General features: G+C 45.3%; 1 protein-coding gene across 4 annotated transcripts in view; it reads left to right on the top strand.

Moving 5' to 3' along the window:
* LOC311297139 (NLR family CARD domain-containing protein 3-like) overlaps positions 1-12,609 on the top strand; it is a 29,526-nt gene extending 16,917 nt beyond the window's left edge. For 2 of the 4 annotated variants that reach the window (XR_014628762.1, XR_014628763.1), the window contains exons 9-11: positions 11,275-11,448; positions 12,088-12,237; positions 12,284-12,609. Coding sequence is in view for 2 of the 4 variants with exons in the window: in XM_084419287.1 (XP_084275413.1) it covers positions 11,275-11,448; positions 12,088-12,094 (181 nt within the window). In the remaining 2 variants the exon portion in view is untranslated. Of the gene's footprint in view, positions 1-11,274; positions 11,449-12,087 lie in introns of all 4 variants that reach the window. The other 2 variants (XM_084419287.1, XM_084419286.1) reach the window with 1 other exon arrangement.
* The last annotated feature ends 2,318 nt before the right edge of the window (positions 12,610-14,927 follow it).

Raw genomic sequence — 14,927 nt, 5'->3', positions numbered from 1 at the left:
CGAACTGAAATGCTTGAACGACTGCGTGTCTTCGTGCCATTGCAATACATCCAACGTAAACATGCATGGTACCGTTGCTCCTGCAAGATGGTCAAGGCCACACCCAGCCTCCACCTTGCGCCGCCTTTCTACTCCTCATTAACATTTAAAGCTACAGACACCGAAACGGTTCGTCTGAAGGAAGCTCATTCTGGGACTGGCTTGTAGTGGCTATAATTCTGCACCAAGGCTGAATTTTTGGAAAAAGATTTCAGATACAGTACTAGGGACCACTAATGCCTATATTAAAGCCTACAAAAAGTAGCATGTCATGGGACCTTTAACTTAAGAAATAACCGTCATTTTTACACGTCTGTTAAAAAATTACACTGTAAACATCAGTTACAGCTTTAACTTATTTTTAACTTGGCAAATAACCAAGGTATAAGCGGGATAATCCACGGCTAGCCATGCATTAAAGAATTTTAATGCACTTCGTAGAGGCAACCACCCTCCGCTTCGCGTCGGGTGGTTCTTCGCCTCTACGTCGTGCATTAAAATCCTTTAATGCATGGCTAGCCGTGGATTATCCCTTACATATGTAGATAGTGTATACAATATATCTTTGGCGTAAGCCCGATCCGGTGGTTCAGCGACAGATTCCTGCTTGACATTAACATTTACATCTTACTATATTATTATCCCCCAAAAGAAAGTAAAACTAACAGTTAAATAAACCGGACGCACTATAAACCAGACAAACAGATGCAGGTTACAGTGAAGAGGGTTTTTAAAGCACAAATGTTTGGTGTAAATCAACTTGCCTTGTAATGCTTGTGCAAACAGACCCTTGTAAAAGCGTGAGCATTTACTCAAAATGTGTGTGTGCAGCTGAAAAGAGGGAAGTGGTGTGTGTTTCACCTGAACCAGGACTGACACCATATCAGATTTATCACTACATGATTATCATGGCCAAAATAACACACGATAACAATATATCACCATATCTATAGAAATCTTTAAAAATAATAATAATAATGCTATCAGTCAAATTCATCTTTACTTTGTTTATTTTGTGTTATTTTTGAAAAAGAAGAATCACACCATCACATACAAAAGGAACAATTACACTTAATGCGACCAGTTTGAAATAATGGTGACACTTTATCACAAGTATACAGTAACACAGCACTTATAAATCATTTGCAAACTATTAGTTTATACTTAATGTATAGAATATAATAGTATATAAGCTGTAGTTAATATATTAAGAGACTATATACAAGTATTGTTTAATTAGCTCTTATGTAAAGAGTTAGATAATGCTTTGTTATCAACGTATTAACCATAAATAGTTCTCACTTTAGATTAGGTCTTTTTTATTGGACATTAATTACATTAGTATTAAGAGTTCCTTAAAATGTTTACCAATACATCAAGAACACACACTCACACAAACACACACAGAGACACACACACACTCACACAAACACAGAGACTCACACACGCACACGCACACGCACACACACACAAAAACAGACTCACGCACGCACGCACACACACACACACTCACACAACACACACGTTCACACACACTCACAGAAACACATACACAGAGACTAACGCCCGTTTCACACATATTCCGTTTGCGGTGTGTATTTTTTTCCGGTACCCATGTTAACAGGTTAGAGCTTTCACACTGCACGCGGATGCGGTCCGGCGATGCGATCCAGTTGCGGTGCGTATACAGCAGTGCAGAGATCGTTTCCGCACCGAGTCTATTTCTGCTGTGCTGCACGCGCTGAATTAAAGTGACAGCGCATAGTTCGTGGTCAAAATGAACACAAATTGACATTAAAAATGTAGTAATCTCACCATAAATGCATTTAATTTTATACTACTATTTTTCACAGTCATCTTTTTACTTTAAGACAGAGGTAAAGCAAGGAAAATGTACTCGGTTACTAACGTAACCTTGGTTCTCTCTAGAAGAGGGAACGAGTGCTGCGTAAGATATCTTACGCTAGGGGAAAATCCTTTTTCCGCGAGATATTGAAGCCAAAAATTATCCTTAATTTTGTAATAATGCAAAACGCGTTGCGGCAGCATGCAGACATAGGCGAGACAGCTCGCGCGCCTATTGGCTGCTCTGCGGCAACTGCAGCAGCCTATCGAGCGAGGCCTGGCGTGACGCCAGACCCAATCAGGGCACTTCGCGCCCGCTGCGTCACGTCCCGCCGAAATGGGCGTGGTCTAGGCCTATAAATACCGCTCGCAGGCAGCTATTATCTGGTTTTTCATCATCGAAGCAACCAGAGCGTGTGCATGCACGGCAAGATACGCAGTACTCGTTCCCTCTTCTAGAGAGAACCGAGGTTACGTTAGTAACCGAGTACGTTCTCTTACGAGAGGTCTCTCGTACTGCGTAAGATATCTTACGCTAGGGGACCCAATGCAAAACGCCGTGCATGCTGAGATCTGACACCAAAGACCCAAGGGCGAAAGCCCGGGGTACATATAGTGCACAATCACTCAGGGAACTCACAGGGAGTCCAGGAAGAGGGAGGGGCGAAGCCGCACTCTTCCACATATGGTAGCGTCGCTGAGACGCGAATTTCATCATACAGACAGGGCGGGGTACGGCCTGAACTGATGGGGGAATGTGGGTCTTACACAGTTTGCCCAGGCACATCTCGTGCTGCTACTTTTTTACTGTCGAACATTGAGCTGTGCTCAGTAGACGCAGCATTCTGAGCTGACGCATCAGGTCAGATAATACTGGTAAACTTAGACCGACAGCAGCCTGGCCTGCAGGGCGGGAACCTCTAGGTTATAAAACCTTATAAATGTAGACGGGGAGGCCCAGCCTGCCGCCATACAAATATCTTGCAAGGCAATCCCACTTGACCAGGCCCACGAAGAGGCCATGCCTCTCGTGGAGTGCGCTCTGACACCCAACGGGCACTGCATGCCCTTGGAGGCGTATGCCAGCGCTATAGCATCAACTATCCATCTGGATAGGCTCTGTTTCGACGCGGCTAGTCCCTTAGAACGTCCGCTAAACGAAACAAAGAGCTGCTCCGTCTGTCTGAAACCAGACGAGCGAGACACATAAGCTCGTAATGCCCTGACTGGGCAGAGGAGGCTCGCGTCTCTTTCCTCATCAGGGACCGGTAGGGCTGACAGGGAAATAACCTGCGCCCTAAACGGTGTGTTGAGGGATTTCGGAACATAACCGTGCTTAGGTTTGAGTATAACTTTTGAGTCATTAGGCCCAAACTCCATGCACGCCACGCTCACAGAGAGCGCGTGCAGATCCCCTATGCGCTTCACCGAAGCGAGAGCCAGCAAAAACACCGTCTTGAAAGACAGGTGTTTCAAATCGATTGACTGTAAAGGCTCAAATGGCGCACCTTTCATGGCTTCCAGAACCGTAGAAAGGTCCCATACGGGGACTGAGGGAGGTCTGGGAGGATTCAGTCTCTTAGCCCCTCTAAGGAAGCGGATGACTAAATCGTTCCTTCCTATTGACTGACCAAGCGTTGTTTCTGAGAACGCTGCTATAGCCGCCACATAAACTTTGAGCGTGGAGGGGGCCCTGCCCCCATCCAACAGCTCTTGTAGGAAGGAAAGCACCTCCGCCACACCACAGTCTGTGGGTGACACACCACGGGCTGTGCACCAGCCCGAAAACACTGACCATTTCGAGGAATAGAGTCGTCTCGTAGACGGAGCTCTAGCCTGCGTGATCGTGTTTAATACTCCTTCAGGGAGTCCAACATGTACCCGTTGATGGCCCAGACATGAAGGGACCACAGTTCCGGGTGAGGATGCCAGATCGAACCGTGGGCCTGTGAGAGGAGGTCTCTCCTCACTGGTACTGGCCACGGGGCAGTATTTGCTAACTGCATCACGACTGGGAACCAAGGTTGGTTTTTCCAGAACGGTGCCACCAGCAGTACTGAGCATCCTTCTTCCCTGATCCGTTCTATCACCTGAGGCAGGAGAGAGACGGGGGGAAAAGCATAGAGCGGGCGGCGGGGCCACACATGGGCCAGCGCGCTCCTGCTCTTTGAGAAAAATTCCTGACAGTGAGCGTTTTCTTGAGACGCAAACAAGTCTACTTCCGCTCTGCCGAATTTCTTCCACAGCAGTTGGACTGTCTGTGGGTGTAGAGACCACTCGCCTGCCGGAACATTGTTCCTGGACAGCCTGTCCGGTCCTATGTTCAGGAGCCCTGGCACGTGCGCTGCTCTGAGCGAGCGCAGGTTGCACTGAGCCCATACCAGGAGGCGTTCTGCCAGCCTGTACAGGTTCTTGGACCTGAGGCCGCCCTGGCGATTTATGTAGGACACCACAGACATGTTGTCCGAACGGACCAAGACGTGGTGTCCTTTTATCTGGGGACAAAAACGCGTCAGCGCGTTGTCTACTGCCAGCATTTCGAGGCAGTTTATGTGCAGGAGCTTCTCCCGTTCCGACCACTGGCCGAAGAACGGTCTGCCCTCGAGCAGCGCTCCCCATCCCGAGGTGGACGCGTCCGTGGACACCACTTTCACCCTCGAGGCTTACACCTAATTGGTACCAGTCGTTCGCTCTCCAAGGTTTCAGAGCTGTGACGCACTTCTGATTGACCCTGAGGCGAAGCGAACCGGATGCCCACGCTCTGCGTGGGACTCGCGCTTTCAGCCAAAACTGCAGCGGGCGCATGCGGAGCAGGCCCAGCTGGAGCACTGACGATGCTGAGGCCATGAGACCTAGCATCCTCTGAAATTTCTTGAGCGGGACAGACGCGCCGCAGCGAAACGCGTTCGCTGTGCGCTGAATGTCTACCGCGCGCTGTGGTGATAGTCGCGCTATCATGGACAGCGAGTCCAATTCTGTGCCCAGGAAAGATATCTTCTGACTGGGTAACAGAGAGCTCTTCGCCCAATTGACACTGAGACCCAAATCCTCGAGGTGATCGAGTAAAATGGTCGTGTGTTCTATGAGCACTGCGCGAGATTGCGCTAGAATCAGCCAATCGTCCAAATAGTTCAGCACTCGTATGCCTCTCATTCTGAGGGGTGCGAGCGCCGCGTCCATGCACTTCGTAAATGTACGGGGTGCCAGGGACAAACCGAATGGCAGGACTGTGTACTGATATGCCTGGCCCTCGAAGGCGAATCTCAAATATCGCCTGTGACGTGACGCTATCTGTATTTGAAAATACGCGTCTTTCAGATCTATTGACACAAACCAATCTCCTTGGCGAATCTGCACAAGGATTTGTCTGGTCGTGAGCATCCTGAACTGTCGCTTCACAAGCACTTTGTTCAGTTGCCTTAGATCTAGTATGGGTCTGAGACCCCCGTCTTTTTTCGGTACCAGGAAGTATCTGCTGTATAGCCCTCCTTCGCTCTGAACTTGAGAGAGAGGCTCTATGGCCCCTTTGCTCAGTTGTTTCGTGACTTCGGCTCGAAGTAAATGTGCTACTTCTGTTTTTACCGTGGTCTCGACGCGCGCCACATAGCGGCGAGGGCGTCGGCGAAACTGCAGCGAATAGCCTCTTTTTATAATGTTCAGCACCCACTTCGAAACCCCGGGCAGCTTTGCCCATGCGTCTGCATGGATAGCTAGGGGTTGAATACGAAGCGCGCTCCGCTCGCTCAGCGATGGAGAGGCTTCGGCATGCTGCAACACAAGCATCGCGCTCGTGACATTTGAGGCATGGGGCGCGCTGATAACAGCGGGCAGATTGCCCGCGCTCGACTCCTCTGCGGTGGTCAGCCGCGAGGGGGAGGGCTGGGCGGTTCCCGTGGGAACTGTCATGTCTATGTGTGGATGTGGGCGCGGGACAGCGGGCACATCTATCACACCGAAAACATCGTTCGCTTGCGTGAAGCGAGTGCACGTTGGTTTCGTTTTTACAGAAACCATGAGACATGCACAATGCGGTGTTAGTGGGCACTGGGTAGTGGGCACTTTCACCATGTTTGAAGCGCAACCGATCTGAGTCGGTTTTATGTGCGCGAGCCCTGTGTGACAGGCTGTGCTTGTGTGTAGGGATGGGCACTGGGCAGTGGGCATTCTTACTACACATGAAACACCATCGGCCGTGGCCGGGACACCAGAAAATACACTCTTTTGGGGATTTATCTGGGTAGCCGTGAAAACGGCATTTGTGTGCAGGCAAGCGGGTGACAGAACCGACTTGTTGGCTGCAGAAAACACTGGAACAGTCACATTTGCTGGAACTGGACGAGCGAATAGCTTTGGTGTGAGTCTGGCCGCAGCGGGACTTAAACACCGTCGTTTTCCTAGCTGTGCTAGGACGACTTCGGGGCCTCGGGCTTCACCGTAATCCTAGGTCGCGGGCCACGTACAGCGGGGCGGCGACCGGATGAGCGGGAGCGTGGTCTCGCGCTTCGGGCCTGGCGGCGCTGTGAAGTGGAGGCAGTGGACGGTGGCTGTGGCTGTGAGCTCTGAGCAGACGGTTTCGCACGGCCTGCTGCAGAGCTGGAGCGCTTCGGGAGGAAGTGCTTCATAACCTGTGACGCTTTCTGTACCTCTGCGAATCTCTCCGCGAAATCCTTGACGGAGGATCCAAAGAGGCCTGTGGCGGAAAGCGGGGCGTCGAGGAACGCGGTGCGCTCAGACTCGGCCATTTCCGAGAGCGTCAGCCAAAGATGTCTCTCAGTCACGGTGAGAGAGGCCATATTCCGTCCAATGGCTTGCGCTGCAGACTTAGTAGCACGGAGAGCGAGGTCCGTGGCACTCCTTAAGTCCGGCACGCAGATCGCGTCAGGCCCTTCCTCATCCAGCTTACGGAGGAGATCGGCCTGGAAGATCTGAAGTGTTGCCATGGTGTGCAGCGCTGACGCAGCTTGCCCGGCGGCGGAGAAAGCGCGGCGGAGCAGGCTTGACGTCGTGCGGCAAGCTTTAGAGGGTAGGGCCGACTTAGCACGCCGTCCAGCAGAGGGCGGGCATAAGTGGGCCGCTATCGCCTCTTCGACCGGCGGCAGCGAAAGGTATCCTTTGTTCTTGGCATCGTCAACAGCGGAGAATGCCAAAGAAACAGCAGGACGCACTCTAGCCGAATAGGGGGCGTTCCAGGACTTGGCGACTTCTTCGTGTAACTCAGGAAGAAAAGGCGCCGGTCTGGACGCAGGCGAAGCGCGCTCCCCAGGCAGGAAAAATCCATCCAGCCGGTTGTGAGCGGGCTGCTCAGGCGAAGACCACTCGAGGCCGAGGCTCGCCGCGGCCTGTGCGAGTACTCGCGTGAGCTCCGTCTCGATGGACGCTCTCTTGCCTGAAGACATGCGGGCAGGGGGCGCGGGGTCCTCAGAGCCCGCCCAATCCTCACTGCCTGACGCCAGGATAGAGCAGGAATCATCCTCTCCCAGCAGGGCTTCCTCATCCACGATGTCAACGGAAGCGGCGGCAGACGGCGGCCACTGTCCGTCAGGAAGTGAGGGTGACGAAGCCGGGGAAGCAAGCGGGCGAACCGGCGAGCTTTGGCGGCTGAGGGAGGGTTCCGGGGCCCGCTGGGCACGGCGCTTTTTACGGCGCGACGCCGCGGCGGGCGGGGGAGCAGTCTCGGTGAAGAAGGCTAGGCGAGTCCTCAGAGTCGCCATTGCCATCAGCTCGCAGTGAGGGCAGCCGCCGTCAGCGAGCGCGAGAGCTGCATGTTCCTCACCCAGGCAGGAAACGCAAATCACGTGGCGGTCCCCGTCGCTGAGTGTGGCTCTGCACGCACAAAAGTACAGAGTAATAGAAAGGATATAAGCGCCGGAAAGCGCAGCAGGAAGGCAGGAAGGCGGCGCGGCCAGCGACTTCAGTGACTCGTCCCGCTGAAGGTGCTCTCTCTCAGACGGCGCGGCTTCTTCTCCGGCTCCAGCGATGCGTGTGCTTCGCTTGAAGGATGAAATATCAGATAATAGCTGCCTGCGAGCGGTATTTATAGGCCTAGACCACGCCCATTTCGGCGGGACGTGACGCAGCGGGCGCGAAGTGCCCTGATTGGGTCTGGCGTCACGCCAGGCCTCGCTCGATAGGCTGCTGCAGTTGCCGCAGAGCAGCCAATAGGCGCGCGAGCTGTCTCGCCTATGTCTGCATGCTGCCGCAACGCGTTTTGCATTATTACAAAATTAAGGATAATTTTTGGCTTCAATATCTCGCGGAAAAAGGATTTTCCCCTAGCGTAAGATATCTTACGCAGTACGAGAGACCTCTCGTAAGAGAACTAGAATTTACTTCAACAAGGCGACATAATGACCGACACTCGTCTCATTCATCGAGGTGGAAAAACAAGTTCTTTGTGATGCAAGATTTATTGTATAAAGATTTAAATTATGCAAAAGAAAAGGTATGGGTCTGCTGTTTTTGTCAATTTTAAGTTTTAATTTAAAATGTTTGCTATTTTTAATATAAGTACATGGTTCAATATGTTACCATATTGAACTTAATATATAATCTATATAGAAGTAATGCATTGAATATTACGTTTAAATTGTGTTTAAACGTGAATGCGTCTATTAAAGAGTGTATATGTGTAGCCTACAAAGAGAATCGCACTGGTGACAAAACTTTTTTTAAATAAAAGTGCTGATAACTTCTGGATTTGAAATACAAATAGTGAGTAAATGTGTTTGTGGTACAGCCGTGGACCAGTTGCGCACTGTAAACGCAGCATATGTGAAGCACTATAGCGCGTGCTGCTCCTGTACCGCATACGCATCGCAACACGCACCCCATATGCACTGCACACGGAGTATGTGTGAAACGGGCCACACACACACACACACACACACACACACACACACACACACACACGGTATTCAAAGTTTTTTTCATGAGAGCCACACTGATAGGACAAAGTCAGTAGTGGAGCCAATTTTTCTGCAAAGTATCAAAAGTTAGATCCAGTCATAAATACCATGTCTGCAAATCAATCTGTCATCCCTGAACATACAATATGCAATGCAATAAATTCAGATAAAGGACAGAAAAAAACATTCTTTATGATTTACAAATTTGTAACTGAGACCAGATGATTTCCCTTAATGACAAAAATTCACGATTTCCAGAATATATTTAATGACCTGGAGATATTGTTTTTCTACATTAGCCCATCATGTTTGTAACCATCAAGAGCACATTCGGCGTTAAGAGCTGGAAAGACCGCCATAACTGGCAACTCCGCAGAGACTGGCTGTTTACATGCACAACTTTTGTTTCAATTGGACTGAATTCATTCCTGAATCTGAATGTATTGTAGGCTAGTTTACATTAACACTAAACAAGTGATCGGGTTGATGTGTGTTTTTATGTCACAAGCTTCAAATCGGAATCATTTTTTTGTCATTCGCACACTGCACAAATATACAAAGTTTCCCGCTGTTTGCGCTTAATTGTCACGATCCACATGGGAAACAGGGGTTAGATCCAAAAGCAGTTTAATAGGAAAATCCGTACTCACAAACAGTCCAGGCGCAAGAAGCAATCCAAAACATAAAACAATACAAAACAGGCACAAAGCAGAACTCGGAAGTGGTGTGATAATAGACAAGGACTCCGTGACAAACACTGAAACAACCAGGGTATATATACACACAGAACTAACAATGAAACAGGGAACAGCTGGGAACAATGATGACGGGGAACAGCTGAGTGCAATGAACAGTGATTGGTACAGACAAGGATTGTGGGGAATGCAGTTCATAATGTGACAGACACCGTGGGGAAGGTTCCTGCTCCACTTCACACACTCAGTGAAAGGAGAAGTTTAGAATGACGGGACACTAATTTATACAACACTTTATTCAACAGGAAGAGCAGCTTCATACGTCATCCTTTCAGTTTCAGTTTTAAATCCAATCATGTCACATGTGTTTGATCATGTGTCATGTTCTCTCGATCGGATTAGAAGAGGAATAAACCCCCCCCTTTCAATCCGATCGAAATTATTTGTAATAGAGCTGACACTTTGAGTTTTTAATGGGTTATGTTATAGCCCTACTTGTTTTTAATGTTTTTATGAAATATCTGTATTGACTGCATGATCATATCACCGTATTATTTACCGCCATGCAAGCCACAAATTAAAGAGCCGCGTAATGAGTAACACTGACCTAGACCATGGGGAAAAGTTAAATCATACACTTATACAGACTGTACATGATGTATAGGATGAGTCATATTTACAAAAACAATTCATCACATCTTTCTGAATTTTATTTCAGAAGCATCATACAGTACTACATTCTCTTGAATAAATAATTCAATAACAAATAAATGTTTTAACAGTCACTTGTCGCCATCTATTGGCGAAACAATGTAATCGATAAATGCGTTATTTTAAGTTTCTATCAAAAGCTGATTTACTCTATTTTGATCGCTTCCGTAGACATTTATATTTGAACTTTAAACTTTTATCCCAGTACTTCTATGATAATATGAACTATTCTATCACAGAAATAATGATTCTATTATGAGGTTGAAAAGACCTTCTGTGAAGCTGTTTCATGACAACTCTCTCTGGGTCAGCGGCAGCGCCAACACAGATTTAAAATGTTGCCAGTGGCGGATTAAGACTCTTTGGTGCTCCTGGGCACTGACACCTAGAATGCCCCCCATAATAATACATTCAGTTATTATTATTAATAGTATTATTTTTTTATTACAACTTTCATTTCCAACCAAAATCTGTCTGTACGACGTCGGATGTTTACATCAGTCTGACCTTCTGTCGTCAACCCAGCTTTCGGCACTGACACCTAGAGTGTCTCTAGACACCTAGAGCTGCCTCTTTCTGCAACCTTTTTGCAAAGTACAATGTTAAAGTGCAAGGCTGATGCTCTGTAGTGGATTCACACATGCATGAGCGTTGCGATGCAGTTTCATTTCGATTGAAAGGACGCAAAACACGCGAAACCGCACAGCACACTCCCAGAATCTGTATGGTGCGTTTCCTCTAGCCTAGCGCGGAGCAGAGCGAGCGTTTTCAGTTCATATAGAAGTTTAGCTTCACGCTAACCCGCTAGCTTAAAGCTCAACTTCCATTGGAATTAGTTGAAAACACTTGCTCTGCTCCGTGCCAGTGGACACACTAGTGAAATATGGCTGTTGAAATGAAACATGCGTGCTCACGCAGTTGTGTGAATCTGGCGGTAGATCGCGCATCCACAAAAAAAAAATTTTTTTTTACAATAATGAAAATAAGAAGCATGCCAGCATTATGTTATTATTTTATTTGTTTTAAGTGTTATGTTTATCTCTGGATAAAGGCTTAATGTGTGTCATTGTTCTCTACAGGTTGAATAAGTGTGGTGTCACAGATGAAGGTTGTGTTGCTCTGACTTCAGCTCTGAGATCAAACCCCTCACACCTGAGAGATCTGCATCTGTCTGGGAATAAACTAGGAAACTCAGGAGTGAAGCTGCTGGAGGATCTGAAGGATGATCCACATTATAAACTGGAGAACCTATGGTAAGAATAGATTTTTTAAAGATTTTCATCATCATATTTTCATTTAAAGTTTAAATGGCTGATTTACTCGCTAGAAATAATAGTATAATAATAATAATAATAATAACAATAAAGGTTCAGGTTCAGTAACAGGTTCGTGTGTGTGTGTGTGTGTGTGTGTGTGTGTGTGTGTGTGTGAGTGAATATTTTGTCTGATATCATCAGATAATGAGTCTTAAATTCAGCTTCAGTTTCTGTAGGTCTCTGAAATCTAAACTGTGTTTAATATGAGTTTAATTCTGCTCATACTGTTGTGACTGATTGTGAAAATAATATTAATGTTATTTTCAGCTTTTCCCCTTTAACTGTCTCTATGTGTGTGATAATCTGAGATTTGTGTTGTTTGTTATTAACTGATATTAAATCTGTAGTGAGTGTAATGATGATTTCTGCTGGTTCTGTATCAGCTGTCCGTTGTGTGAAAGTGACCTTTCATGTGCTTTTGATTTTGTAAAGTGACTTTGAGCATCAGATAGAAGCTATTATTATCATGTTTGAGAATGAATTAATATAGATTATCTAGTTAGTTTTCTTATGAAAAGATGTGACAGATGTAATATCTCATACTGCATATGTGACTGTGTGTGTGTTTTATTTTAGGTATTAGAGGACAGTCTGATCTTCTGATGATCATCTGATGGTGAATAAGGATTGTTGGGTGAAACATGCAATTGATTCTGTTATGACTCATATAAACAGGCTTATATTGGCTAAAATAATACCTTTATGTAAAGGAAAACACTGTAATAGGTTTTTTATAAGGGAAACCTTTATGTAAAGGAAAATACTGTAATAGTTTTTTTTATAAGGGAAACCTTTATGTAAAGGAAAATACTGTAATAGTTTTTTATAAGGAAAACCTTTATTATTGGTTTATAGAAAAGACACAGACATGTTTTTATTTGAAAGTGGTTTATTGGTTTATAGAAAAGACACTGAGACATGTTTTTATAAAATTGTTTTATTGATAAATTTGATTGGTTAAAGAAAAAAGACACTGTAAACCATTTGTGGAAAAATCATTTATTGAAGTAATAGGCTACAATACTGAAATGACTGAAATGTATCTTTTGCCACTTGCCACAAGTCTCTGCTTTATAAAAGAGTTGAGCTGAACCTAAACCACGGAGAAGTCTTTCTTCTAAGTTGTGAGTATGGACATTTAAAGGGGGGGTGAAACACTCAGTTTCAGTCAATCTCATGTTAATCTTGAGTACCTATAGAGTAGTATTGCATCCTTCATATCTCCAAAAAGTCTTTAGTTTTATTATATTTATAAAAGAAAGATAGGCTGTACCGAGTCTTTCCGGAAAAAAAATGAGCGGCTGGAGGCGTGCCGTGTGGGCGGAGCTAAAGCTGTGCTTATGCGCCGATAGCTAACAACACACAGACATTTGAAGCAGTGTGGTTGCTTCAAATGTGCCTGCGGTTCCAACGCACGACCGTGAACCTTTATCATTGGGATTGCTCCATCCTTAAGCATTTAGATGATCTGCAAATCCGGCGTCGAACTGGGCTTTGTTTATAAAACAATCATCGTCGAAATGCAGGGAACAAACAAGAACACTTGCACAACTCCGTTGATGCTCTGAAAAAACAAACTCCATCTACTCAGTTTTTCCAGAGCATCAACCATGGTCCCTTAACGCTGGGTTCTTTGGGAATCTGTGCAGGGTTGTCTTGCCCTGGCAACCAAAAACACACTTCTTTGGTGACGTTGACTTCCCTAAAGCCTTAGCCGAGCACAGCGCTTTGATGGGCGTACTGCTTTCGCTCTCTCGCTCTGGGGTGCGTTTCCCGAAAGCATCGTTGGCCAACTATGGTCGCAAGTTCCGTCATTACCAATAGAGTTCAATGGACATTGCAATGAACTTGCGACCATAGTTGGCCAACGATGCTATCGGGAAACGCACCCCTGGTCTACGGGTGCGCGCGCGCCCTTCCGGGAGAAGTGCCCTTAGGACCCGTATAAGGAAATTCCGCCGCATCTGACGTCACACAGGCCCATACTCGAAAAAAACTTTCCGAAACTTGTGACAAACCGGAAGGAGTATTTCTAGCACAGAAATACTCCTTCAAACGTACAATTTCATTTTTGAAACTTTGTCCATGTTTAGCATGGGAATCCAACTCTTTAACAGTGTAAAAAAACTCAGTATGCATGAAATAGCATCCCCCCCCCTTTAAATACTACATACTACATACTAATACGTAAAACAGGATCCACTACAGAGACTCACAGTCAACAGAATCAACAGAGACTGAAGATACAGTGACTTCACTGTTATAAAGTAAGACTTCATTTAGATTTCAACAATCCTCTGACAGACCTGATGAGGCGGCAGTGAAACACCTTTGATTTCACAGCAAATTACAGTTTCTCATTCATAGATTAACCATTTTATTTGAGTATAAACTCAAAAAGGTTGGAGTTTTAGAGTAAATCTAGAGCCTGAATGTGTTTGTGTTGAACCAGCAGAGGGAGACAAAGAGAAAGACTAATGAAAAAAATCATTTTTCATAATTATGAGGGGAAAAAAAACACTTCAAGCTCACTTTTGGATAACAAACAATGGAAGTTTATTCTCTGATAGTTATCATTGCAATATGTTACAAGACAATGCTTTTATTCTCAAACATTAGATCATAGATCCTGAATAATGTTATGATAAAGTCACTAACAAAAACATGTAAATTCAGACACTCTCAGGAGAATCTTGTCCCGACTGTCATCTGAAGTTTATAGAGTGTACCGTATAATATAAAGCGGCAATAATGTCTAATAAATACATTTTTGGTTCATTATTTAATAAAAAAAGCATTTTAACATAACATTAATAGGTTACTAATATTACTTAGAACAAGTTAATGACCAAATAACAATTCTATGCATTAATTAATTCATGGAATTATTATTATTATGAATTATTTTTAATTAATGAGTGAACATCTCACCACCAACTTTATCAAAACTGTTCCAATGTTATAAATCTCTCAAATGTTGATGTTGAGAGTAAATGCTGAAATGCTGAGATGAGATTTAGTGTCTTCTAGGAGTGTGTCGATACACTGATCTAACGAGACGAGACACGATATTGGGTTCACGAGAACGAGACTCTTATTGTTTTTTTTGGAATAAAGGGCAAACAACCAGGAGAATTAACTAATTATTTACACTGTAAGTATATTATAACTAAGGGGTACGTATTCTACTATTATGATACAACAATCTTACAATGGGAGCAATTTAGCAAAAACATACACTGTGTGCCTTTTTGTAATAATAGTGTATCAATACATACTGTATAGGCTTTTAAAAATTACAGGGTACATGTATGCATTTACACCGTCATTTATTTATTTTTGACAGCAAAAGTGCAGATGTTTTAGTTTATGCTTATGTTTCCCCCTTGGACAATTACAACGACAAACTTTTCTTT

The sequence above is a fragment of the Rutilus rutilus genome (assembly GCF_951802725.1).
Source record: "Rutilus rutilus genome assembly, chromosome: 9".
NCBI lineage: Eukaryota > Metazoa > Chordata > Actinopteri > Cypriniformes > Leuciscidae > Rutilus > Rutilus rutilus.
The sequence above is the reverse complement of the archived record's forward strand: the minus strand, read 5'-3'. Positions and strand labels throughout refer to the sequence as shown.